At 52.2% G+C, this 26668-nt stretch overlaps 5 protein-coding genes across 7 annotated transcripts in view; 2 read left to right on the forward strand and 3 right to left on the reverse strand.

Moving 5' to 3' along the window:
- The window catches only part of CELF5 (CUGBP Elav-like family member 5), a 61942-nt gene extending 52599 nt beyond the window's left edge, over window positions 1-9343 (reverse strand). Inside the window, exon 1 of the mRNA XM_035348157.1 lies at window positions 9320-9343. The gene's annotated coding sequence lies outside the window, so the exon portion shown is untranslated. The remainder of the gene's footprint in view (window positions 1-9319) is intronic.
- Window positions 429-8893, reverse strand: NCLN (nicalin). 3 transcript variants are annotated; one of them, XM_035348149.1, is made up of 16 exons: window positions 8622-8892; window positions 6610-6800; window positions 6237-6381; window positions 5548-5642; window positions 5282-5362; window positions 4975-5078; window positions 4455-4543; window positions 4133-4272; window positions 3545-3723; window positions 3258-3345; window positions 3131-3169; window positions 2855-3018; window positions 2201-2254; window positions 2036-2114; window positions 1538-1637; window positions 429-1354 (listed from the first exon to the last, which is right to left on the reverse strand). In XM_035348149.1, the coding sequence occupies exons 1-15, from the start codon at window positions 8800-8802 to the stop codon at window positions 1578-1580; spliced, it is 1689 nt and encodes a 562-aa protein (XP_035204040.1). In that variant the 5' UTR covers window positions 8803-8892; the 3' UTR covers window positions 429-1354; window positions 1538-1577. The 3 variants fall into 3 exon arrangements, with proteins under 3 accessions (XP_035204040.1, XP_035204041.1, XP_035204039.1); XM_035348150.1 differs by having other exon boundaries at window positions 429-1637; window positions 2855-3015; window positions 8622-8893; XM_035348148.1 differs by having other exon boundaries at window positions 429-1637.
- A 1009-nt stretch (window positions 9344-10352) lies between the features above and the next one.
- S1PR4 (sphingosine-1-phosphate receptor 4) lies at window positions 10353-12458 on the reverse strand. Its single transcript, XM_035348463.1, has one exon. The coding sequence runs from the start codon at window positions 12456-12458 to the stop codon at window positions 11232-11234; it is 1227 nt and encodes a 408-aa protein (XP_035204354.1). The 3' UTR covers window positions 10353-11231.
- A 6063-nt stretch (window positions 12459-18521) lies between these two features.
- Window positions 18522-21064, forward strand: LOC118179257 (mast cell protease 1A-like). Its single transcript, XM_035348435.1, has 5 exons — window positions 18522-18665; window positions 18756-18900; window positions 19090-19225; window positions 19513-19764; window positions 20107-21064. The coding sequence occupies exons 1-5, from the start codon at window positions 18602-18604 to the stop codon at window positions 20239-20241; spliced, it is 732 nt and encodes a 243-aa protein (XP_035204326.1). The 5' UTR covers window positions 18522-18601; the 3' UTR covers window positions 20242-21064.
- A 2058-nt stretch (window positions 21065-23122) lies between these two features.
- On the forward strand, window positions 23123-26395 carry LOC118179256 (granzyme G-like). Its single transcript, XM_035348434.1, has 5 exons — window positions 23123-23349; window positions 23458-23605; window positions 24495-24636; window positions 24792-25025; window positions 25651-26395. Exons 1-5 carry the CDS (start codon window positions 23163-23165, stop codon window positions 25786-25788), a joined length of 849 nt encoding a protein of 282 aa, XP_035204325.1. The 5' UTR covers window positions 23123-23162; the 3' UTR covers window positions 25789-26395.
- Window positions 26396-26668: the final 273 nt, after the last annotated feature.

A 26668-nucleotide genomic window follows, 5' to 3' on the forward strand; every position in this document is an offset into this window, starting at 1 on the left:
TGGTATTCTTTCAGTCGACCCTCTAGAACTACAGCTAGCCTAGGACTTGTAGTCAAAGATCTTGATACATTCCAGAAGAACCTGGGGGTAAACAAAGTACAGCACTGCCCAGAAAGCATATCCACCTCTCACCAGAAACTGGTGAGAAGTACCATCCTGCTTATCTCAGTCACCGGAATGCAAAAAAAGCTTAAAGTTAAGATGACGGCAATGCTGGGGCAACTGGTTACCTGGCCCTCAACAGCTTCATGCAGCACTCACAACTAGACTACTAACACTTCTGGATGGCGAGAACTAACTATAAACAAGGCTTGCCTGAGGATAAACATAAAAGCGTGAGTTCCAAGATAGGATCTCATGGTTATAGTCTTCAAAACAGCCACTTTTAAAATGACATTCATAAAACTTGTGTGTGTGTGTTTTGTTTGTTTTGTTTTCTAACAGACAAGTGACCTGCCTCCCTTCTTACATACTAGGGACAGAGTATGAAAGGAGACAGCAACAAGCACTTTGGAAATTTGCGTATACATGCAGGCCAGGAACAGTGTTTTCAGAAATAACAGAGCTGAAAAATGTGAAATGAGACCCTGAGATGCAGGTGGACACAGCAAAACAGCCCAAAACCCAGAACCTTCTGGAAGCATAAACTGAGGAACAATGATTGACCAGAGCTCAGATGGAACTGTGCTGCTCTTGCTACTAATAAAACTAGCTTGACTAAATACATGGAACGCCACAAAACATGGTCCTGCAGCATTTGGGACTGTAGAACACCTCTTAAAAACCATGCAAGAGTTTAGCACAGAGTGGTGGCAGCAAACTGTTCAAGGACAAACTTTAAGAGAAATCAAGTATACAGCAAAATGCATCCTCCAATAGAGGCAGGACAATATGTCCTGGTAAGAACCCTACTGCAGGAACCCGTTTTAACACTCTTTCCTCATTCCCTCTATAACAGTCAAAACTGTTTACAGTGCACCTCTGAAAAGGGAATGAGTTATTGCACTGTCTAAACAAAATGCAAAAAGATGCTTGCTGGAGATACTGCTTGCTCAGCACACCTTCCTAAAGCCAGGCAGTGAACTTAAGGAAGAGGTGCCATAAGAAAACATACTAATAGTATTCTCTTTAATTTGCATATGCACATTTTCTTTTCTTTTAAAGCAGTGCTCTGAGTCCTTGTTTGCCGGGCAGAGGTAATACATCTGCTCTGTAGTTCCAGCTTCCAAGTTGGCTGTACGGCACGTGTCCATGAAGGTGCTGGACTTTGTTCTACCCTCATAAAAGCTGCTCAGCATCAGCTGTTCAGCGTTTAAACAACCTGCACAAACTTCTGAAGTCTCTGAGCTTCTCCCTTGCAAAAAAGCAAAGTAAAACAGGCATGGTGCAATAAGTGGAAGAAAAGCACCTGAAAGGTGCACAGGAGTTGAAATTTCATTCTTTCTGCCTTCCTCCCCTCTCTAGAGTAGTAAAGAGGAGAGAGAGGAACAGAAACAGCAGGATTCAGTGGAAGGCAGAAGGTTCCTGATGGGCTCACCGATGGCTCAGTGCTGCTGTAAGGATCATGACTTGTTGCTTCATTGCTGCTTGGTTTTAAGGGATAATCTCTGTATCATCTTGTAAAGGAGACCAAAATGCTGGAAATTGAAGGAAAATAAGTAGCCATGAGTCCTTTTAAGTTCGAATAAAAATTACTCTGTTCTACACAAAAATTGAAAGTTTACTAGAATGCTTAAAACAGTAATAATGCACAAATGCAACACCTCATTTGCATCACCTACGAGCACTCTCAGTGTGAGAACAGAATGGGACTTAGTGAATTAAGAGGAATTAAGGAATTACTACAACAAAGCCAGTTATTTGAGGTTGTACAGAAAATGATGGCTTACAAAAACATTTGTGCAGACCTGTACCACTGATGCTAGTAGTTTCAAGAATGTAACAGTGAACCAAGCAAACACAGAGATTCCCAGTTACTGTGGCTAATTGGATTTACGAGGAAAATAAAGTTTGTTTCCTGCTTCTTTTCTCCTACCTGCACTGCAACATAGGCAACACCAAGGTAGGCTGCAATACAGACAGCCAGGAGGAGGTCAAAGATCGCTGGCTTGACCCTACAATAAAGAAAGAACACATGAAATTGCTACAACAGCTACTGCCACAGAGACAGACCACAGACCAACGTGCCCAAGGGCCATACCTGTATGCATTCATCACCTGTTTCAGCTGGTCATAGAAAACAAACTCAGGGTCCCTGTGGAAAGCAGAAATTCTTCAGGATATATTGCATTTCTAGACACTGCAGTAAGAACAGCCCACAGCTTTGCTCCCAGTAAGTTAATCCAACCAGAGACAGGTGGTATGATCTTGCCTAAGAGTTTGGACAGTTTTTTGTTGCCAGGTTTTTCTTTTTATAGAGGTTAGAAGCCCAAGGATGAAATTCTGAACATGCTGATCGTTTAAGAGGCACACAGACAATGCCTTGCTGGATTCACAAAACTGCCTTAACTGAAGCAGGTTAGACAGGAAGGAAGCTGCCTCTTCACAAAGAAAGCTTTAAGGGACCTTAGTTCTTTCCTGCAGAGAGAAGCAGCACTCAGAGCAGGAAGGGTGGAACCAAAGCAGGGAAAAAACAAGCTCTTCAGATGGAGGGAACTGCCAAGGCTTGTTACTGTGTTGAATGATAAAGAGCTTTCTCTAGCAAAACAGAGCATGAACCAAAACTGACAGGAGAGCAAAAAGAAGCAATCACTTGTAGCCATATATCAAGAAGTCAGAAAAGCTGAAGTCAAGACTCATTGGAGGGACGGGCGAGTTTGCATGCCCCGGCTGGTTCTTTCACCTCTCTTCTTACCGTTTGTCTGCCTTTACATGATGCTGTTTGACATCTTTCAGGTAGCGACCCATATAATATTCTAAGGTGCTGAGAAAGGTGCTGTCTTTATCAATCAGCTGAGCAGCCCTGGGCTGACTGCTCAGCCAGTCCATCACTGATTCAAGTTGCTCCTGCTGGATCTGCTGCAGAAAAATATCACCAAAGAAAGGGAGTTAGTCACATGCGCTGAGACCAGAACTCTCCCAGGCTCCTAATTCCTCCTCTCCACAGGTTACAAAAACATGCTGTGCTTACCATCTGATCTGTGAAGATCTGCAGATCTGCAGGTGCTCCCTGCAAGGGAAAAAAGAGGCTGCCAGTGAGAGCAAGCCTAGTTGGGCAGGACAAGCCAGGCTAGCACTGCAGGATGGGCAGCTCTTACCTTGTCTGTCAAGTTGTAGATGACCCTTGTCAAAGCCTCAGCAATGATCCTAGTATTCCTGGTTAGTGCCTTAGTGTCTACTCGTGCCCTAAAGCAAAAGAGGGGGGGATTACGCACTTGTCAATAGGACCAGCTTCTTCTAGCAACCATCATGCATAAGACTTAATCCAGAGCCTAACTCCCCACGATTTCTCCCCCATCCTGTGACTGTCAGAACAGTACAGTCACAAGACCAATTTGCTTTTATGGGCTGGATTTCAACTGCAGCCTTCCCCAAGGCCTCTAACCTCCTATCCATGATGCTGTTGCGCAGACTGTCCCGGTGACTCTCCAAATGGGAGATGGTGAATGCTGGCAAGCGTCGGATTGCAAAACGCTCGTGTTCCCATGCCAGCATGTCCTCAGCCAAGTTTATCTTCTTGTGCACCATGGAAAACTTCACCTCTGGGAACTGGCTGGCAACAACCTGAGGGAAAGGCCAAGCCATGCACTATCCCATCTTGCACAGTCCAATCCATCTATACCCAATTCTTTTTTTTTTTTTTTTTTGCTACCAACGGTAAATATACTTGACCTGTAAGATACAGCTAATGCCATTTAAAAAAATGTTTTAATGTCACTACAGAAATCACCTGGGTAGCTTTTGCAAGCCACAAGCCATAAGGAAACATAGCAGAAAATGCAGATCTGCCGTGCTTCATTCAGCACTGTGGCGTGACCATGTTCGCACTCCAAATCAAGTGACCAGAAACAACATATAAACTATTTCAGTGGTACACTCTTTTGTCATGTCTTACTCCCTTTCTATCACAGAGAGCTGCAGCTCCCCATGGTTAAGTCCCAAGTTCCCATCTGCCCAACGTGCTTTTCATTACCAGCTCCAGTTCTCTCAGAAATGCATGCTGTAAGGTCCCTTCCTTGGGAGGCTTTGAGACATGAAGATGGAGACTATTGCCTCGGCCTAGAGTGTCAAGGCAGAGAACAAATGCTACATTGTCCTGCAACAGGCTGGAATCTGCAACAGAAAAATCCAAAACTTTCAGGCTATGTTTTGTGCTCGAAGTTTCATAGACACACACACACACAAGGGCCTGCACAAGAGGATTCTAAGAGGAGGGCTGACATATGAGACACTTAGCACAATGATATTAAGAGGCCTTGACAGGAACATACTGGAATGCCAGCCCCTTAACTCACCAGTGTGGTCCAAATTGTCTTCCAGCCATCGCTTGGTTCCTTGATAATTAAACTTGCCACCTCCAGATGCAAAGAACAGCAAGTTATACCTGCCCATCAAAGAAGACGGAAAAGTGTTAGCACACGACACTTCATGGCTACAGAACTGATTTACTCAGACTTGGAGGTGGGATACAATCACAACAGTTAGCACCCGACATCCAAAGCAAACTGCCCATTAACAAACGTTTCCTAGGTGCCACATAGGAAGGTAGTGGCAAGACGGGTAAAGTAGAGGAATTCCTAGTGCTTGAGGATGGAATCTACTTCTCACATCATCCCCTCCACTTGCGCCTACAGTTATGTAGATCTACCTGTCTTAAAGAAACCAAAGGCAGGAGCTCAGCCATTAACAACTGCTGTGCTTGGAAGAAAGCAAAACAGGGAAGGAAGTAAAGGACTACTAGGGGTGTAGAGAAAAAGCCCTTCTCTACCTGATCTCAGCTACATACATTCAACCAAGAAGAGGGCAGTGGCTTACCCAGCATGAGTTCGTCTGTAAGTGTAGAGCCGTGAAAACAGCCTGGCTAGTTCCAGCAGCACTGATATTCCACTGCCATTGGAGTCAGCACCGTGTGACAGCCACTGCAGGACAAAGTGGGACACAGACAAAGTAGCAACCCTGCACTTATTCTTGTATTCCAGAACAGCCTTTAACACACCACCACACTCCACTTAGAACTACCCCTGGTCCTTAAGACCAAGAAAAAAAATAAACAGGGTCAGATGCCACACGGGAAAAAGGTACAGACAGGAAGAGAGAGCTGCAGGAAAAATAGAATACTCACTGGAGCCACTCCAAAGGAATCATAGTGCGCAACTATCACAACAGTGGGTAGATCTTCTCCACCCAGCCCTGTCAGCCTTCCCTGCAGAGGAATGAGATCAGCGTCACTCAGCATCTCCCCTTGCATGACTCTCCAGTGGTCTCAGTTTTGAGATACTTCAGATACTGGACGAGAATACCCTGACTTCCCCCATTAGTCCAAATGCCTAACGAGGTCCCCATAAAGGTCACATCAGTATCTCAAGTTTGAATCTATCCAGAACTCACCTCTATGCTGGGTATAAGCCAGTCATTGATGGCTTTGCTCTGAGCCCCACTGGTCACCATCTGGAAGCCATTGGCAGTTGCAGTGTGCAGCAGAACTAGAACAAAAAAGACAGGTACACCTGGGGAAGTTTCACCCCTTTATCTTCCTTGCTAACCGAGCACTGGAGAGATTAGTTTTAAGTCGCCTTATTCCTCTCACTTGTCACTTGTGTTTATGCACCGACGTGGGATCCTGGTGACCTTACATTTTCATTCTGTTCTGAAATCCCCCTATTTCAAACTAGCTAAAACAAAAACTTTTCTCCAACAGACTTAAAGCTCATCATGATCAGCAGGCCACTAATACTGTACTGGGGAACACAAGGAAGCAGTAGAATGACTTGTGGTCAAACAAAAAGCTTCAGCTTTTGTCCACAGTTGTAGTCACATAACTTCAGTGTTGTTTTTAACCTGAGTCTTGCTTTCTGTCTTACTTGCAACAGCATGAAGTTGCACTCCCATGCAATTGTACTTCCAGAGTAACACACTCTTATACTGTGTTTTTATTCCAGTAGATCTCAGAGAACTTTAACAAAGACAGAATAAACATAAAGGCAACAGAATGCTGGGCTACAACACAGAAGACTACTCTTGGAGGTGGGATCAGGACTGTCTTCCTGTAAAGTTTCCCCCCGCTTATTAGAACTCACCTTCTGCAGCTGAGGCAGATCCTTGTGATGCAGAAGCAGCCCGTGTTTGTTCATAGATAGACAGCAGCTCTTCATCTTCCACTGCAAAGTAGACTGGCACAATGGTTTCCATAGCAAGCATTTCTGGCTCTATCTCCATGAATTGCTGAGGTTTTAAGCGAGACAGAAAATTAGTATCTACTAAACATGCAAGAGAGCAGAGAAAAAAAAAATCAGAGAGAAAGATCAGTTTCAAAATCAGAATGTGATTTGTTATGCATTACAACAGGAGCTTTCAGTCCTGCAGCAATCCAAGCCTCACTCCCCCTCAAATATATCTCCAATCAGAAGAGAAAGGGAACTTTTTTTTTTTTTAACTATTATTATTTTTTACCCTTACAACATCCTGTGGGACAGAAGAAATAGACCGTGGCAAGATGATCACCACAGCACCAGCTGACTGGCGAAGAGCCTTCTGGTACTGCTCATACGAGAAATCCACCAGCCGCATCATGACACAGCGGCGGCTGAGTACATCCGCTTCTACTGTGCGGGCCTCTGTGTTAAGCACTGCGCTCCTGGTGCCTGTGAAGAGAAAGCAGGGAGACATTTAGGAAGTGATTTCATCACATCCCCTTTGCTTGAGCCTAGGTCCTTCTCAGAACAATCTTGGTCACAATCCAACAAACTTCAGAGCAGCCAGGACCTGCAGCAAGCTAAGTTCATCTCTTTTCCTTGTCTAAGAAGGACAACAAGCCTGTCTTTTCTGACAGTGAAAGGACACCACAAAGCTACCCCACATCCATCCAAAGGGCTATTCTTGATCGTCCACCAGAATGCCTCTGTAACAGACAAAATCACAAACTATCTCCTGCTCTCAACTTCAGCATGTTGCGTCACCCACTTAACAGTACAGTACTTGATGGAAAAGCAGGCCAGAGGCTTGCCAGCAGCTCCAGCATTCTGGAAGAGAGGACCACAAGAGTATCTTGTATAACAAGACATGTTCAAAGCTACCCTACAATTTAAAATGCTCTAAACCCACTTTCTTCTCCCACAATCCTGGCACCTACGTTGAATACTTCATCACACTGAGGTGACAAACAGCCAAGGTAAGATAAGGTGCTCCAGAAGGCATCTCAGCCTATGCCAAAGCAGGCAGCTACTAACAGCTAGGTTTAAATGTGGCTCAACAGGACTCTTAACACTAGTTTGATCTCATCAAAGGTTAAATCAGCTAAACCAAGAAAAGACTTGTACTTCCACTGCATGGCATCAGTGAGGGCCACACACACAGAGAAAGAGGTAAGGCACGCTGAAGTCTCCATACAGAGCTCCCACACTGTGAAATAAACAAGTATTAATTACAGGCCCCTCAGACCACAGAAACAATCCATAATGAGGATAACTACTCCATCATCCCCAAACAGTGATGCCTAAACAATGCAAACTGATTCAGTGATGCTCTCAATAACAGAGGTTTCAAAATGTGGACACAGAGATACTGTGATGGAATAACCCAGAAATAATTTCAGATATTCAGAAGTCAAATCTGTTGTATTCACAAAGCGTGCAGGCATGGCTGGCATTTCATAACTTCTGCTGATGTTTAATCTTATGAAGCCCTGAAAGATCTAGAGACTGAGCACAAAATAAATGTATGCCTGTTATTCTCAGAAGTCTTCTTATCAGAAGTCAGAAACTTAGGCCACAGAAAAGCGAGCACGGAAGAGCCACTCACAGACAGAATGTGTGCCCTGATATGGCATAAATATCTGCAGAAGACTCAGATAAAACACTTGGTTCTTGACTAGCAAGTATGAGGGGGTGGGGGCTGAGAGTTACAACACTGCCAAGATTCCCAGAACAGGTCACGGCTCTGACTTGAAGAAAGGCGTTGCACAAGTGGCAGTCTGGATGCAACCAGAAGAACTGGTGGCCAATGCTAATACAAAGGAAGGACTGCAGAAGGACTCCCACATGAGGAAGCACTAGAGCCACGAGACGCAGCTGAAAGAGAAGAGGTCGAAGATCACAGAGTAATCAGCCTGGGCACAGAGGAGCCGCGGGCAAAGGAAAAAAACGGAGCTCGCGGCCCAGTTCCCCGCCCGCACAAGATGGCTGCAGCCGGACTACCCGCAGCAGAACTGGGCTCAAGTCACGGACAGGGGCTTGCGAGGACCGAGCAGGGTCCCCGGCCACCTCTCGCCACCTGCCTGCTCACGCTGAAGCCAGGCAGCGAGGCTCAGCTGCACTGGGACCGGACCCCGCAGCCTCCCTCGGGACCGGGCCCCGCGGCCTCCCCCGGGACTCCCCCAGCCCCCCCCCCGCGCGGGGCCGGGCGCAGCCGCCGCCAGCAACCGCGGCACCGCCCGGGCCGTCGCGGAGGAGCGGGCCCCGCCTCACCGTAGGGCTGCCCGCCCAGCTCGTACTGCTGCATGCGGTACACCGTGAACTCGTGGGCTGCCTCGGCGGCGGGCGGCGGGCCCAGGAGCAGGAGCACGGCGGGCACGAAGAGCAGGAAGCTGAGCGGCAGGCACGAGGCCTTCAGCACCGACTCCAGCACCTCGCCTGCCTCCTCCAGCATCGCCGCGGCCCCGGCCCCGACCCGCCACTGCGGCCCCGGCACGCACGGCCCGGCACAGAGCGGCGTGACGCGACACGCACGGAACGGCGTGACGCCACACGCACCGCCCGGCCGCAGGGGGCGCCGGGAGTTGTAGTTCGGGGAGAGCCGCGGGCCGTTGCCGGGAGCTGTAGTTCGGGGGGGGGGGGGGGCGGCCTGCAGGGGGCAGCCCGGGCACCGCTGGCGTCCCCGGGAGCGGAGCGGGGTCCTCGCCTGCCCGGGGTCCTCGCCCGCCCCGGGCCTTCCCCGCCCGGCCTCCCGCGGCGCCACCCGGCCCCCTCCAGCCTCTGGCCGCGCCGAGGTCCTTGGCCTGCGGGACCAGGCGGCGCCTGGCAGATGAAAGAAACGCAGAACGAGCGGGGGGTTTCTCACCAAGATTTATTGCGGACAGAGGGGCGCGAGGCCCAGCACCTCTCTGCCGAGAGGCCGGGCCAGCGGGCTGTGAGCTGTGGGGATCTTCTCCCCAGGGCCAGGCTGGGTCTGGCTCCTGCAGGGCACGGGGGCAGTGGGCACTGCTCTCCTTTTCCCCCTGCTGGGAAGAGAAGCAGGGGCAGCCGGGCAAGCCTCCTGGGCCCCGCCGTGTCTCCGTCAGGCCCAGGCAGGAATGGGGCTGTTTTGGTGTCAGACGTTTTTTCAGGCCTGGTCTTGACCTCCCTGTGCTGGTGGGCATTCTGCACATTGTGCTGTCCCGGTGAGAGCTGGCAGTGCTGCTTGGCACTTGTCACAGCCCCAGCCGTGCTGGCCCTGCTGCACAGGTCGCTGAGCCCTGCAACAGCCCCTGCCAGGCCCAGCCAGCCTTTCTCTGGGAACACTTCCCCAACCCACAGTCCCTTCTGTGTCCGTGCACCTCAGCTCCCTGATAAGCTTCCTGCCCATGGAGTTACAGCACCTCGGCATCTCCTGATGCTTCAGACACCAGCCAGCAAGCTACATATGTGCTAGGGGCTGCAGCCAGGCATGAGGTTTGGGTGACAGGGCAGCAGTGCCCAGCTCTGTGGCAGCAGAGGGAGTACATAGATGACTGCTGTGAGTCCGGCTTCCTGGGGCCCTCACTTTTCTAATGTTGATGACCCCTAGAACAGAGCATGGGGTTATTCCCCTTTTCCAGATGTGGCAGAGCTCCAAGCTGCTGGGATTCCTTTCCCCAGCTGTGCTGTACTTCACAGGGCTTGGGGCAGGCTCCAGCCCACTCTGCCCTCAAGGTGATGACACAGTTCCAGGCTGTTGATGTGATTCTTGCAAATATATTCTGTTGCAAAATGTTCTTTTTCAAAAAGGTTCCTGGAAGGATGCAGCTGTTTTGTCCCAGAAAGGAAGAGGAAACAAATCATGCTGCTTACGTTCAGGTGTAATAAAGACCCCACTGGAGACAATAGGACACAAAGGCATCTGGAAGCTGCTGCTCAACCTGGCAGTGACTACCGTGATGGGCACCGCCACTGTGTAAGGAACTTGGTTTTGCTGGAGCACAACCCACATGGCACAGCAATCCCTCTACTCTTACCCAAGGGGTTTGGCAAGGTGCCATGGTGGCACCAGACACCAGAGTCATCGTCCTGTCATACCTCCCGTTGCACACGGTGGTGCCAGGGCTGTCAATGCAGGTGCAGATCCGTGCCCAGAGGCACAGCAGAGCTCTTGCTGCCAGGCTGGAAACAATCACAGCACTTGGCTGGGCACAGTGCCCACCTCTGCACTCCTGTGAGGGATCAGGTTGCTGCTGCAGCCCTCTGCCAGTCCTGTGAGAGGTTTGTGCTGCACAGCAGGTGGGCACGTGGCTCCTGGCCTTGGACCTCTGAGCTGACCCCAGCCACACACATTTTCACTTGCAATCCCAGTTCCTAACTCCCTGCAAAGACAACAAACCCACATTCCTTTCCAGCAGCTGTGCCCACTGCAGTGACTCCAGAAGGCTATAAGCTACAGGAGAAGACTCAGGTGTCACCTGCAGCCCTGCATGACATGCTGTGGCAGCACTGCCAGCCTAGCCTGACCCTAAAGGGTTGGGATAGTCTAGATGGGGATAGCCATCCTGTCCCTCGTCGTGCCCTGGAGGAAAATGCCCTTGCCAGGGCAGGTACAGCATCTATGAACATGCACACAGAGAGCAGGGCCCACCTGGAAGCTAGGCACAGCAGTTGTCTCAGCATTGCATCGATCCCAGACTGTGCCTGTATCCCATCAGGGCAGCAATGACTGTTCCCATGCTGCACCCACAATGAAGCAACATCCTGGTCAAAAGGGGCTGGAAAGCCTGGCCACAGTTAACAGCTGAGGTGAGACAGCACCTGGTCAGCCCGAGCTGATCATCAGACAGTTCTGACAGGCCAGAACCAGCAGCGTGAAGTCCTGGAGGGCTGTCTGGCCATCCCTTCTCTCCCCACGGCCTCTCAGAGGCTGGGGAGATTGCTCATCATGCTGGAGTTGCTGGAGAGAGGTGCTCTGGGCCGGGCATTCAGGGCCACAGAGCTGCGGAAGCTCTCCCGGTAGCGCAGGGAGCTCTCCGTGGATGAGCCAGAGTTGATGTCTGTGATGACCAGGCAGTCCCCAGGCTTGCAAAGCCCAACCCTGAGGCAGCAGCAGCACAGCAGGCTTCCCACAGCACGGCGCACCTCCACGCTGCGGAGGGAGTAAATGATGGGGTTAACTCCCGAGTTGAGCATGGCCAGAGCCAAGGTCCAGTCCAGGCTGTGGAGGAGTCTGCAGGTTTGTGTCTCACAGAATACATCAAAGAGCATCAGGGCAAAGAGAGGGCTCCAGCAAATGATGAAGGCACCCAGGATCATCAGCACAGTCTTGAGCAAGCGTAGGGATCGTTTGCGGCTGTGCCGAGAAGTGGTTTGCTTAGAACTGGCCTGGACCAGCTGGAAGATGGAGATGTAGAGACCAATGATCCCTAGGAGGATGATGCTGAACATGACCACAGAGAAGAGGATGTAGTTCTTGGAGTAGAGGGGCAGGAGGACAGAGCAGGCATTGAAGTCGCACAGACAGTTCCAGCCCAGCAGTGGAAGCAGCCCAATGATGAAGGCCAGAAGCCAGCAGGAGATAATGAGGCCACGCAAGCGCAGGGTCTTGCTGGCTTCGTTCTCAGCAATTGGCCTTACCATGGCACTGTAGCGCTCAATGGCCGTCACAAGCAAGCTGAACGTGGAAGCAGCCAGTGCAATGAAGAGGATGCCTTCCCGGAGGAACCAGAGCTGAGGTGAAAGTTGGAAGGTCTTCTTGCCTGAGAGGCAGAGATTAGAAAGGTAGGCAACACCTGCAAGCAGGTCGCTCACGGTGATGCTGGCAATGCAGGAGTAGACCCAGCGCCGGGCTCGCAGGCACCGCAGGATGGCCAGCAGCACGAGCAGGTTCTCCAGTATGATGATGCAGCTGATGATGACAAATGTTGTGCGGATGAGACCCATGCCCTCATCCCGGGACTGCCGGTTGGTCAGCTTTCCCGTGAAGTTATAGTGCTGCAGGATGATGTTCACATTCCTCATGGCAGCCAGCTGCAAGCAGGAATCTTTCCTGTCGAGGAGGTCCAGTCTGAGCTCAGGATATTGAGCAGAGCCCAGTGGAAGGGGGAAAGAGTGATTCACCAGCCAGCTCAGCCCTGGGCCATCCATCTTCTGAGCCTACGTCAGCAGTCGAGGGATGCACGATGGAGCAAGGGTTGAAGTGGCGTTGGGAGCAGGGCAGACCTTCTGTTTGAGGGCTGGAGGCAGATGCGAGTCTACCCCGCAGGTCCAGCCCTGAGGCCAGCAGCTCTGCCCAGCGTGGAGATGAGAATTAGACCGCTGTCTGCCAGCCCTGCGGCACTGAAAGAGCAAGGGGAGAGAAGGGTGAGGTGTTTTGTAAGGCCACGCATGAGCATGGGCTTCCTGTTGTTTAATAAAGTTTCCTGTTGTGAACTAGAGTATTGACATGGTCTCTGGCAGCTTTCTCAGTAAGGAGAAATGAGAGGGTGGGATCCGTTGGTTTGATCAAAGCCAAATGCTAGCAAGAGCACCCAGACAGCCCGAGGCACTAACCACTTTGCCTTTTGTGGCGTGAAATTCACTCCTGAGCCTGGCTGAGAGCAACTGCCCATCATCGAGTGTCCTGCGCACCACCCATGCCCAGACACATCCTTCTCCAAGAGGAAGTTCCATGCTCCCATGCAACCTTCTGGGCTCCTCCATGGGCCCAGCTCCTGCCAGTCTCTCAGGATGAATCCATCCAAGTCCTGTTCGATCAAAGCAGCAAGTCCAGGCACCTGGGTGTTTGAAGCTGGGGCTCAGCTACACCCAGCTCAAAGGAAACCAGCTGGTCAAAGCCTTACGCGTGCCCTGGTGCTGCACACTCCTCCTTCAGCTCTCCAAGCACCTGCTAGAGATGGGTCAGGGTCTTCCCACTGCCTAGGTCCATGCAGGGAAACTGAGGCACAAAGCTGCTGCCTCTTGCCTCGTGTTGCAGAAGGGGCATAGTGCCATGGCAGGGACCAGAAGTAAGGGATCCTGACCTGACTACAGTGTTAACATCTACCATTGATCATTCCCTATGTCTGCAAAACCTGACTGGAGATGCGTTCTTGCAACACATAATTCCCAGCGCAGCAATTGAGTTTGGCTCATGACTCACCTGTCATGGCTGGCTCGAGGCTCTTGCTGCAGGAGGGAGGCTCAGCAGCCAGCAGTGCTCTCCAGCTGCTTGTCCAAGGCCCAGCACAGAGTAGGTAGCAGGGAGAGCTCCTTGTGTGAAATAAGTGAGATTTCCACCTACCAAAGTGAAAAAAGGGAAGTTACAACATCAACCACATTTCTCTGGCAGGATGGACCCACCCAACAGATGCAAAGAGACATAGAGAAAAGAGCATCTTTCAACTCAGGATCGTAGCAGAAGCTTTGCCTTGCTATCTGCTTTCACCTTTGTTCTCACTCCAGACTGGCACAAAGTCAGGGAGAGGTCCCCAGGTTTATAGCAGAGAGCTGTGATTTCTCCCATTGTCATGGCAAGCAGGGATCCTGGGAGTCAGCCCCTGCTTGAGGAGCAGAGAGGTCCTAGCCTGGATTGTGACATGGGCAAGTGGAAAATGCAAAGGGGGTTCCTGCTGCAGGAACTCGTGCAAGCAAGAGTGGTTCTCATTGAGAACCACTTCTGGCAGTTTGGGCTTTTCTGTCAGCAGAGTGGAAACAAGCTCATGCTGATAAAGTCAGCAGACCCCAAGCCTGATGGAGCAGAAATCAGCAGGAAGACTGGGCCATGAGTACAGTGAAGGCCAGAGAAGAGGATTTCAAGGGCACACCTTCAGCACCAAGAGCTCACTCCCAAAGGGGCTGGACAGATGCTCCCAGCACAGCACCAGAATCAAAAGGGCCAATGCGACTCTTGTACATCCTTCCGGGTCGTTCTTGCTTCAGGTTGGGCCTCCAGCAAACATGTTTGCTCCTGTAGGCAGAGGACAATTGGCAGGGAGTCCCTAAAAAGATCAGAAAATGAAGAAACTTGCCTTGACGGGGTCCTAATTAGCTTCTCAAATAGCTAGCAGCATTGAGGAGCCTTAGAAAGGAGATGGCTGGCAGGAGCGAGCTCTTTGCCAGGGAGATCTGCAGAGAGCACGGCACAGGTGGGAGGCAAATGGTTTTGATGGCAGGAGGCAGACGAGCCACTGGGAAGGCTCAGTGCACCCTTCAAAGGGGTGCTGGGCACACTCAACCAGCCAAGTATCATAGGGCCTTCCTTGTGCCCCTTCCACGAACACACCAGGTGCTACATAAAAAGCAGGGCTGATTGCTCTGTAAAGAGTTGTTCCAGTAAGATAAAACCTCATTCCTTGCTCTGCGCTAGCCTCTGTCTTTTTTGGCCTTCCAGTAGAAGAGGGGACCAGGTACCTGTGAAGCTTGCCATGGTTCCACAGCAGGGCCTTGCACAAACCCAGCCCACATGCCTGCCGCAGAGCTGCTGCTGCCAGCCCCCACAGGGATGTCCTCAGCTTTTCTTGAGGTCAGTGAGGCTCCCTCTCAGTTGGGCACCGCTGGGGGACAAGTTCCTGTTGTTCTGCAGTGGCTCCCCATTGCTATTTGCACAGGCACCAGCTGAGCTTCATCTTGATATGTCTCCTTCGCTGCTGTTTCAGTTCAGATGTTCTTTCCTTGAAATGAGGGGGCAGAGGAGGGACACGCTCTCCTGCAACATTTGTCATCTCTTTCGGGCAGATCGAGACCACAAGTTATTTGAATCTGTCTGATAGCTGCCAAGTGCTGGCCTTGGAAGGACCCGGGGAGGTGCAGGGGACAGAAGCCACCTCCTGGACCCTCTGCCAGAGCCATGGCCGTAGCAAGTATCCTCAGATGCTGAGATGAAGCAGCTCCATAAAAGAAGCTGCAAAGCCCTCTGCAGCCCACAGGAAGGCAAAAGTGCCATTGCAGACAGGGGCACCCAGAGACAGGCAGCCTGCAGCATGGCAGTGCACCTGGGCGCTCTTGCCCTGCTCCCAGGACAGTGTCAGGCTCCAGGACTGTTCTGGAGATGCGGGGGGTCTGGCTGCAGCAGCCACAGCCACACCCCACCTCCCCTTGGTACTGCTCACTGTCCTGTCCCAATGCCCTGAGAAACATCAGTGGGAACAGCTGTGCAAGGGTTGCCTGCACCAGGCCAGGTTCAGGCAACTCAGCATCATGCTTAACTGCTGCATCATGCTGCTCCAGCTCAGCATCATGCTTAGAGCACATGCACTTAGGGAGGAGTGCAGGAAAGAGACTAAGAAGAAGGCAAGAAAGCAACCCTTCCCCTGGCCAGCTTCTGCCAGCATCAGGCAATCAGCAGATGATGCGTCTGGACCACTGCAATTAACAGTTGTCAACAGATTTATCATTCGCAAAACCTCTCTCATACCTGTCTAAACTTATTTATATGTTTGACCTTCAAGCTCTACCCAATGGCAGGTACAGCCTATTGACTCACATGCAAGCTACTTGTGTAGGCATCATGACAGAGGCAGTTTTATTTACCAAGTAATTTTTAAAAGCTGGGTCTTACACATTACTAACTTTTGCCCAACCAAACTCCATGCAACTGATGGAAAAAAGAACCATGGAAAGAGAGATGCAAATGCATTCTGAACAGAGAAGCGTTAGGGCAAAGCTGAAGGTGCTGTAGAGGATAGCAGGCTACATCACTGCGCAAACATCATGGGCTGCAACTCCTGCACTTGAGTTCTGATCAGCCCTGGGGGAGTGACAGCAAGCTACGAGTGCAAGATAAAACATCAATGATTTCAGTTGAGGTTTTCCTGCAGTGCTGCTGCACAGCCCCGATTAAAACTTGTATTTACAGACATTCTGATTAAATGGGTGAAGCTCTGTGGGGAGCTCTGTCCCCCAGCTTTCCTCCTCACACACATCCTGTCCCCAATGCATGGCCCAGTGGGGCACTAGCCAGGGCATCCAACCACCCCCAGGTGTTTTTCTGCTCCAGGAAGGGTGGAGTTGTGCCGATTTAGATATGACTGTTTGCGCCTGACAGTTGGTTGCAGTTGCTTGCTCTGGTCTCTTGCAGCAGGTCATCTTCCCGGTGGCACATCCCATCCCTTGTGCAGCAGGGTACTGCCAGCCCCAGCAGAGCTGTGGAGGGAGTCACAGCAGGACCCCCCCCAGCCAGGGAGACACCAAGCCCAAGAGACCAGCCCTTATGCAGGATTGTCTCAGCCACAGTTGTTGTTCACTGAAATTCGGTGGGTGGGTCTCTGTAGGAAAAGAATTCACTGCAGTGAGCCTCTGCATTTGAAGGAAAACAAGAACATGAAAGAGAAAGTTTTGCTATCATCTTGTCTTGACCACATTAATGACCTTAAAAGGCAAAGTTGGGTTGATTTTTTTCTTTAAGTGGTTTTTCTTTAAAAGCTTGAATTTCCTCAATGCAAAAACATTAAGCAGAAAGCAAACAGCTGCATAAAATGCTTCTCCCCTCAAAAAGCTTACTTTGGAGTCAACCCAGTGACCCACATCACCAGTGGGCCAGCTCAGCCCGTCTCCCATGGTGTCACACCTTTCTCTCCCCCTTGACAGGCTTGTGATTGTGACCCCTTGAATGATTTACAACGCAAGGCCCTAGGCATTTCCAGCTCTCATCTCCTGCAGGACAGCAGTTTCAGAGCCATGTGTCGTCCCCCAGCACCCCTCCCTCCAGGATGAGCTCACACAACTGCCACCTCCTGAACCCTGCCCCATCACAGTGCAGCACTCCACGCAGGAAATGGGCCGGGGAGGTCTCAGGGTAAACAGCGGGGCCATGCCTACACAGCAGGGTGCTGGCAGGTGTGCAGCCCCGGCTCTGCACAGAGGAAATGGGGCTGGTCTGACACCCAAGATGGTGGCAATCCCTCTGGTCTGTCTGTCCCTTGACCCTTGGATGCTTCTGTGTTGGAGCAAAAGTCAAGAGTTCTTGAAAGCCTGTGAGCATGGAAAAGACATTTTCAGTGACTGGCACTCCTTGCTCTTTATCTCCCGTGTTGATAAAGATCTTTTCTTTAGCATCTAATTTTCTCTCACGCCCCTTCCAGTAAAGGGTCCTGTTATGACTACAGAATGCAATATGCAATCTCTTCTCAGCAGAGCAGGCACTTCACACAGAATTAAGCCTAACAGATTTATGCCTCGTACACAATAACCCAGGCAAGCTCCAGGGAGCATGGAACAATGCAGCGAAGTGGGACAACCTCACAGGAGGGGAAAATGAAGGTAGTTAAGGGCTAGGAAGAGCAATCAGGAAGGACAGCTTTAAACAATGCAGGATTTTATGGCACAGCTCCTTCTGAGATTTCAGCCTGTGAGTCAGGCAGCTCTTCATTCAAGTTACAGGCTCAGCTGCCATCACGGGACACACTTGGGCAGCTGAAGGCCCAGGGGCCAGAAGGAAAGTGCCCACAGCCACCAGACGAGGCCATGAAGGAGCCAGAAGTAGGAAGAACATAGGTGTCCTGAGCATCAGGCCCATGCCCCTCATACAGTGATTTGGTCACCTCTTTGAACAAGGTTCACCTGTGGCAGTCCAATGACGGTCTCTTTTGAGGACCACAGGCCAGGAAGGAATGAGTGCAGCATGACTGGTGCTCAGTTTAGCATTTAGCCAAATCGCCCCTTGCTAGGGTCAAGCTGAAGACAGCAATTGCAGCGTGGTTTGCAGGTGATTTCAGGTCAGGGAAGGGGGGGAGCAGTGAATCCAGAGCAGGGTGGATGAAGCCCCCTGAACAGGTGTGCCAGTGGCCAGATCAGCTGCATAGGCAGCACCTGCAGTCATTGAACTTGACAACAAAGCGTGAAGTGACCTGACCCATCCTGGAGCAAGTGGCAGGAGCTACAGGAGGTGCAGTAGGAGACAGCCTGATTGACAGAGCTGGAGGACACCATGCTTTGAAGCAGTCAGATGTGATTTGTCCTGCAACCAAACTGGGGAAGAAATGCTAAATCACACCCTGGAGATCCTCTCGGACACCTCTCCTGGCTGGCACCACTGTGGCTTTGGCACCATTCTGCGCTCTGCCCTGGGCTTTCTGTCTTGCATATTGCTTACTGATCACAGCCTCTGAACATGCAGGCATGTGAGCAGGCTGGGCAGCAGAGATGCAGATAGACTGTCAGGGTTACTGCACTGCTCTGATTAGCACAGTCAGGCCATCACACATAGTTTCCTGGCTGCTGGGTACAGCTGGTCCCAGAGTATAAAGCCAACCCTTGGGCACAGGGACATTAAGACTTCCACACAGCTTGGCAGCAGTACCCAGTGGTGGAAGATGTGCCAGACCCAGCTGTTCCTGGCCCTGCTGCTCCTGTTCTCCTGCCCGTGGGCCAATACCAGTAAGCTGGGGTACTGAGGGGGGCTTCACAGGAGGCTGCTGGTCTGGGCTTTGGCCTCAGCAGATCACTCTGCGGTGGGATGTCTTTCAGGTGCTCTATGGGGTCAGATTGTGGGGGGCCATGAGGCTCAGCCCCACTCCCACCCTTACATGGCATACCTAAAGATAGGGAAGTCCGCCTGCAGAGGCTTCCTGGTGGCCCCTGACTGGGTGATGACAGCTGCACACTGCATGGGGTGAGTACCTTGTACAGGAGCTTTGCTCCCCTCTTTCTCCCCTAACCAGGTCCATCACTAGAGACATTTTGGAGCAGGTTCCTCTTTCTCCTGCACCTAGCAGCTCTCTCTCCACCTGCCTGAGAAAGGGCAGGGAAGCAAGTGTGACCCAACCTCTTTTCCTCCTCTCTCCTCTGCTGCCGCGGTCAGGAATGCCACAGTCATCCTGGGGGCTCACAACATCCATGAACCAGAAACAACCCAACAGGTCCAGGGAGTTCTCAGATACCACCAGCACCCTGAGTACGACCCCACCACCGTGTCTAACGACATCATGCTGCTCAAGGCAAGGCAGGCCTGCAGGGTGGAGTGGGGCTGTGGGCGTAGCAGGGGCTGAGCAGAGCATGTCATGCTGTTAGCTCCTCCTGCAAGCCATCACCTTCTTCTGCCATGGGTGCTGGACTGGGAGGGACCCAGGAGGAAAGCATGGGCAGGGCTCGTGTTGCATGCCATCTTCGCAGCACCTTACCAGTACTTGCAGTGCTGTACGCCCCACTGTACCTCCCCTGTCTCTGTGGGTTAAGTGCCATTCAGCTGCTCACAGCCTTCTTCAAAAGCCTTGCTCTCTCCCAGCTGACAGCAAAGGCCACGCTCAACAACTACGTCAAAACCATCCCCCTGCCCAAGACCAGCAGCTTCCTCCCCACAGGCACCAAGTGCAGCATAGCTGGTTGGGGCCTGATCGACAAGGACCAGGAAACCAGCAAGCTCTTTGAAACCAAAGTCTCCATCTACAGCCGCAGGAAGTGCATCCACTTCTATCCACACCTCAACGCCGGCATGGTGTGTGCTGGCAGCTTCCATGAGCTGAGGGACTCCAGCCAGGTACAGCTGCAGAGGGGCCAGGGCTCAGCCACAGGACAGGGGGCTGCGTGCAGTGGGGGCTGCTCCTGGCACAGGCTCGGCAGAATTCCAGGAGAGGTGACTGAAATGCAATTCCTGTGCCCACATGGATGGGCTCCCTGGATGCCCCTGGCATCGTGATCCATGTGCGGTCCCGGGGGCAGAGACCCAGCTTGCCTACTGAGGGCAGCTCCTGCATCAGGGCGGGCAGGAGAAGGCTGGCCCTGATGGCAGAGCCTGGGGGGGGGGGGGGGGGGGGGGGGGCCCCCTGAGGTGGAACCCGTTCCCATAGAGGCTTTGACAACTGGTCTCATCTGTCCTCAGGGTGATTCTGGAGGGCCCCTGGTGTGCAATAAGGTGGCGCAAGGCATTGTTTCCTTTGGGCATGACAACCCCCCTGGGGTCTATACCCGCATCTCCAACTACCTGCCCTGGATCAAAAAAAACATGAAGAAGTAACAGCAACATCAGTGCGGCCCTGGAGACACCCTGGTTTCCTTCCAGCCCCTACCAAAGGCTCAGCTCCCTCTCCTTTCCTTGGGAACCCGAGTGCCCTGATGGATGCCCGCAAGGGCCTGTTTCTTTGTTCTGAGGCTGCTGGCTGTCCCACTGCCTGCCCATGCCAGAAAGCCAGTTTGGTGCCACATTAAGTCACCCTGACAGAAGGGAGGATTGTCCCAGGTGGCATCAGAAAGAGGCTGCACCACTGGGGATCCCATTTCCTTCAGAGACACCCCTGTCCCTGCTTAATCCTTGCTGCACTTGAAACACCCACAGTAAACTCAGAGCTGCCTTTTTCAGCTTATCTGCCTCCTCTTTCCTCGCACCTCGTCCCAGGGAGGAGGGAGGGCCAGGTCAGCAGGTAGAAGTGCAGTCAGCCTGCTGGGATGGAGGCAGCAGGAGCTCTGCAATCACCAGGTTGCTACCAGGCTGAGAGAAAAAGAGCTGCAGCTGCTGCTTCTGGAGCCACAGCAAGACTGCCATAGGGAGCAAAATGCCCAAGCTGAAAGTGAATCGGGTGGGGGCTCACTGCAGGTGGGAAGGTTTTCCTGTGAGGGGCTCCCAGCAGGCCTCTGCCAGGGAGAGCGGTCACGCACAGCTCAGGGCCCTGTGCTAGCTCGCTCAAACAGTGCTTGCGCAGGGGATCTGCTTCCCCTGTCCGTTGCGGGGTGGTGATGGCAGAGAGCTGGGAGGCGAGGGGAAGCGATGTGCACACACCCCATTCACCAACTTCAGCAATGTCATGAGCCCTCCAGCGGCCAGTTCTCAGTCCTCCTCTAGAGCAGCTGCGTGATGCCCTGAGTAGACATGGATACAGACTTTGAAACGATCATTCTGAAAGTGTTAGTAAAGGACCTGAATCTGCAAAGGTGCCCAACTCTGTGCCGCTGTCTCCTTGCTTCCCAGGCCAGCTATCGCAGGAGAGCCTGACCCTTTCCCTGAAGAAAATCAGGGCGAGTCCTAGCTGGGAGCTGTCACCGTGGAGCTTGTGGGCACATTCCTGCCCCTCTCAGCAAAACAAGCTCAGACCTCACAGCATAGGCTGCTGTAGCAGCAGCCAGGCACTTTCCTGGAGGAGATGGTGCCAGGCAGGACAGTGCACCAATAAACAAATGCACTGCGGCAATCCCTGGAGCAGGATGCCAGGTATCTATGCAAGTTCCAGGGGAGATCAGTTTTGCAGGGAGATCTGCAAACCAGGGAGATCTAGTTTGCAGAGGGGAAACCCAGTGGGAAATTTTGAACATACAGAAACTGTGTGCAATGCAAGGAAACAGGATGCTTGCCTTGTACTCATAGCCTTTCCTAGGTTTCCACTTAGCCACTTCCGTCAGAGGGAGGAGATAGCCTAAATATGCCTGTGGTCCAGCCGCAGCTGTGTGCTCTCATGCTCCCCCTGCCCATGCCTGGGGCAAAAGGAGATGATGCCAACTTTGTCTTCAGCACCCACACCATTCTGGGGAAACAGAGAATGGTCCACGGTTTGGGCTTCTGCTAACAGCTGCTATCAACCAGTAGATCTGCAAGTGAAAAGGCTGCAACTGCTTATCTTCGGAGTACGAATCTTTGTCACGTCAGGGTTTTCCTTGAAGCTCCAGCTGCTGCAGTCTTTGCACGAGAATGACAGCTTTCAGATTAAAAAAGGGTTTTGCCCTGCAGCACTAGGGGTAGGAGGGAAGGCGAATTTACTGGCAGCCAGCGAGGATGCATCAGTCCCATTTCGTCACAGCCCAAAGAAGGAACTGCTGGTGGGGCAAGGGAACAGCCACACCAGCACGGTGTGGGCAAGAGGTGGGGGCGCCCCGGAGACCAGCCCCCAGTCTGTCCTCCCCCACGGTGCCAGGAGCAGTGGGTGCAGCCCTGGCTGGGGTGGACTTGGACACGACACCTCCCCAAGGGCCAGCAGGCACGGCACTGGACTGCCTGTAGCCAGTGAAGGGGCAGCATCCCAAACCCCCATCCCTCCTCCCCACCCATCCTCAACAGACCAGAGGCAAAGGCAGCCCTGGCTCCAGGCAACATCCTCCTGTCTTCTCTCAGAGCAGCCAGTAAAGGAGCAGTGAACCCCCAGTTCAATGGGAAACAATCACACCTAGCTTAAGGACAGTAAGGTAGTTGGAAGGGACCTTCAAAGATGATCTAACCCAACTGCCTGACCACTTCAGAACCAACCAGCACTTAATACATATTATTAAGGGCATTATCCAAATGTCTCTTGAACTCTGGACAGCCATGGGGCATCAGACTTGCAAGGAAGCCAGCTCCAGTGTTTGACCACCCAAACTGGAAAGAACATTTTCTGGAAAGAAATACTTAAAATGGGGTCTTTTGCCACAGAAAACAGAGCTCCAAATCAGCAGCTGGTGCAGAGCAGAGACCTTGTGGTGCAAGAAGCAGTTATGCTTTTGTGGGGCAGACTTGTGAAGCTGCTGAAAAAGCTCCTTGCCACAGACAGCCATAACCAGGCCAGTGTTATGGACACACACTGGTTTTTTGAAGACTGTTCCTTGAACCAGTACTACACCTGCCAAAAAGCAGCAGGAGGGTTCTCAACTGCCTCAATTGGAATTGGTGCATCAAGTAAAATAAATCTTTTTTTTTTTTTTTTTTTTTTTTTCAAAGCTTATGATAAAATCAAAAGACTACACAAGAGCACAACAACAAATACAAGCTGCAATGTAAGGGCATGCTGGCAGGCAAAGTGACAGGGTGGGTGCACTGCCTCCAGCTCGGAGGCAATGGTTTAATACTGGCTCTGGGTCCAGACAGGTGTCAGACGCCCCAAATCAGTACCAAGCTGAAGGTGGGTTGATGCCCAAGGCTGACTGAATTCCCCCCTCAGATTGCTGAGGTATGCAGTTTGCAGAGAGATTAATCAGATGAGTCTGACCTCTGCGGTTTCCTGGAGCCTAGTCTCAGGGTATAAAACCTTCCTGGGAGCAGGAAGAGACCCCAGTTGCAGCCTCACCTCCAAGGCATCCACCGAAGCCGAGCACGCTGCAATGAAGCACCTACAGAAGCTCCTGCTCGCCCTCACGTTGGTGGCATGTCCTCTGGCCGAAGCCAGTGAGTAGAGCGGGCGCAGGGCGAGGCAAGGGCTGGGGAGGGGAGAGTCTTGGCCAGCATGTCTGGCGGCCCCTCCTGGCCCCTCATCCTCACCCCCATACATTGCAGGTCACGCCTGGAACCGGATGGCAGGAGCAGGCAGAGCCAAGGCCTCTGCCAGGCCCTACATGGCTTATCTGGAAGGGAAGAGCGGCCACTTCTGCGGGGGCTTCCTGGTGGCCCCCAGCTGGGTGATGACAGCAGCTCAGTGTTTCAGGTAAGATTTCTCTGCATCTGTATAGCACCTGGCACATTGAGGTTGCTGGGCTGCCATGATCCAGATAATATCTCCTGGATGGAGGTCTGACAGCTCCAGTCACTTCCTTCAGTGACAAAGCCTTTTCTAGCCTGGAGCAAGGCCACGCTGCAGGGACAGGACAGGCTGGCACCCAGCAACTTGGCTCTGCCTGCAGTTCCTCCTCAAGCCGCCCAGCCCTGCAGCCTCCCCAGCCTGCATTTGGATGCTTATCTTTCTTTTTTTCCCCCTTCGTCCATTCCTAGATGTGAACAGTCAGAAATTGGGCCAGCTTTTCCCCTTGCTGCCACTGACCTGCTGGCATAGCAGGGGTGGCTGGTGCCAGGCTCTGCCCTTTCTGCCACCACTGACCTGCCAGGCTGCTGTACAATTCACCGATCTCATCAGTGAGCTGCTTTCCCAGCTCTCTTTCATCCCTCCAGCTGGAGGAGCTGGGGCAGTAGCAGGCAGAAGGGCCCAGCTCCTCACGCACATGCTCTGGGTATTGGTACTGGCAGCTCTTCTCCAGGCCTGAAGGGCAGAAAGGAGCATCAGAAGAATCTGGCCTGGCTGAGGGCTGCCCCCTACCCCAGATCTTTCCCCACTTTCCAAAAGCAGCCCCTGCTGCCAATGGTCTTTGTGAGCATTGGACAAAATTAGCTCATCTCGAGATCCAGAGGCAAAGTAACCCGTGGCATGCAGAGCCCCGCTCTGTCAGCCGCTGATTCACTCTGCCTCCTGGCTGGTTAGGCTCACCTGCAGGACTCCTTGCTCTCACCAGTCTTCTCCAAAGCCCAATCCATGCCTCCAGGCCATGCCTCAGCATCACCAAGACAAAGTTAATGACATACACTGTGCTCATTCTCACTAGCCACAAACCTCTGACTGTCATCCTTGGAGCCCACAACATTCAGAGAAGAGAGGAAAGCTGGCAAATGTTTGAAGTCCAGAGGTATCACCGCCATCCAGACTTCACCAATCCCATGAAGGGAAATGACATCCTCCTGCTGAAGGTAACTGCCCGCCTGCAGCGCCCATGTGGTCCTGTCTGCCCAAATTCACTATGTGCAGGGCTGAGCTGTGACACTGGAGCGGGAGGGGACAGCCTTCAGCACACCGCATTTACAGACAAAATACTTATTTCTATATTTTCTGTCCCCTTGCCCAGCTGAAAGGCAATGCTACCAGCAACAGCTACGTTAGGACCATTTCCTTCCAAAAAATAAAGGCCTCTGGAGGGACGGTGTGCAGCATAGCTGGCTGGGGCCACAAGGCACCCACTGCCACATTCCACGAAGCCAACGTCACCATCCACAAACAAAGGGACTGCCTAACCGTGTACCCTGGACTTGCCAACAACTTGATCTGTGCCAACAGTGGATCTGCTGGGGTGCCTGAAGAGGTCAGTCGGACATGGGGAGTGGATGGCTGCAGGGCAGAATTCAGACAGGTCCTAGGCACAACATGGTTTGGGCTAAAACCTCCACTGAAGAGGTGCTGTCTAAAATTGCTTGTCATTGTCAGCCCCCCCAGTCAGTCCACAGTTCTTCACCAGCATCCCACTCTTGCTGTCCTGGCACAGGAGCTAAAGAGGTGCTGTGGGTCTTGATTTCCAGGGATCTAACCCTCACAGGGGCACCACACTTGTGCTCAGCCCTGGGCCAGACAGAAAAGGCAAGGGGTCTGCATTGTCCTCCTGCAGCACAGCACCCAGGATTCGGCACAATGGGACAACAGCTTGGCTGAAGAGGGGTTTGCCCTAAATTTCAGAGCTGGGCTGAGTGCATTTTGTAGTGCTGTGCAGCCAAGAGAAGTGTGGAGATGAAGTGATGCTTCAGGCTATTATATTTGTCACTGTGCTGGTCCCAGACAGAACTGCCAGGTCCTGTTTGGACCCAGAGCTGTCCATACCCGCAAAAAGTCCCAAATTCTCCTGGAAAGCTCTGTCCTCATATCTTCAGCCTCCCTGTTCTTTGCAAATGCACCCCTCTTCCCCCCAGTCAACACTGATCTCTCTCATTTTATAGGGTGATACCGGCGGCCCACTTGTCTGCAACAACAAAGCCTATGGTATCTTCTCCTATCAGTATAAGAACCGGATTGGCTTCTACACACACATTGCTCCCTACCTTCCCTGGGTTGACAGCATCATGAAGTTGGCGTGACTCCACATGCCCCAGCTGCTTCCCTGGAAAGCTCACGCACCAGGGCTCACGCTCACCTGCTGCTGCTTCTCTTCTCCCTGGGAAACTTCTTCCACCGGTCTTCATGGATGTGGCAAGGAGTTCTCTCTGGCAAAGCAGGGGGCTTTGTGCAGAATTTGCACCTTGACTGAGCCTGTTCAGCGTGAGAGCTAGGGAGCACCCACGTGCACCGCACACTTTCCCTGCTCCGGGCTGCCCTTTGGCCAAACCACTTGTGGCTCCAGAGAGAGCAGCAGGGCAGACCCGAGTGAGGTGACTGCAGCTGCTGGGACATCCACCGCCCCACACAATGTTCTTGGGGGATCCAAAGAGCAACATCCTCCCTGCCCCTGGCATTCATGATGCCTGGATCTCATTGCCCAGGCCCTGGGGTTACAGGGTTGTCCCAGCTCCAGGGGGAACAACACTTTCGGCTCCTGCTTCACTACTGCTGCCGTCCCCTACCTCTGAAACTCGCTGTCTCATTTCTCCCCTCTTGCTGTAGTTCCAGCGTTGTAAAAATACATAAAAACAATAAACTGCATCTGCATTTGAGAGCCTTCTATGATTTGAATTTGTATCAGTCTGGCTCCAGTTCTGAACAGCTCAGAAGAAAGTAATGGCCCAAAATGCTGAATCCCAAGCTCGAAGTTTCTACCTAACCAGTAGCCTCCATTTTCTGTCCCACCTAAACCCACCAAAGAGGTGTCCAGCCTGGCGTTCAGGGCAGGGACAGCCTCTTTTCTCCCTCTCAGCAGTGCAGAGGGCTCAGTCAAAACTGAAAAAGTCAATGAATGATCTTCCAGCAGGAGATCATCTCCCCTGCGTGAGCAGGGAGGGAAGGGGAGAGGGCACAGAACAC

This window comes from Oxyura jamaicensis, chromosome 28 (genome assembly GCF_011077185.1).
Source record: "Oxyura jamaicensis isolate SHBP4307 breed ruddy duck chromosome 28, BPBGC_Ojam_1.0, whole genome shotgun sequence".
In the NCBI taxonomy this organism is placed as follows: domain Eukaryota; kingdom Metazoa; phylum Chordata; class Aves; order Anseriformes; family Anatidae; genus Oxyura; species Oxyura jamaicensis.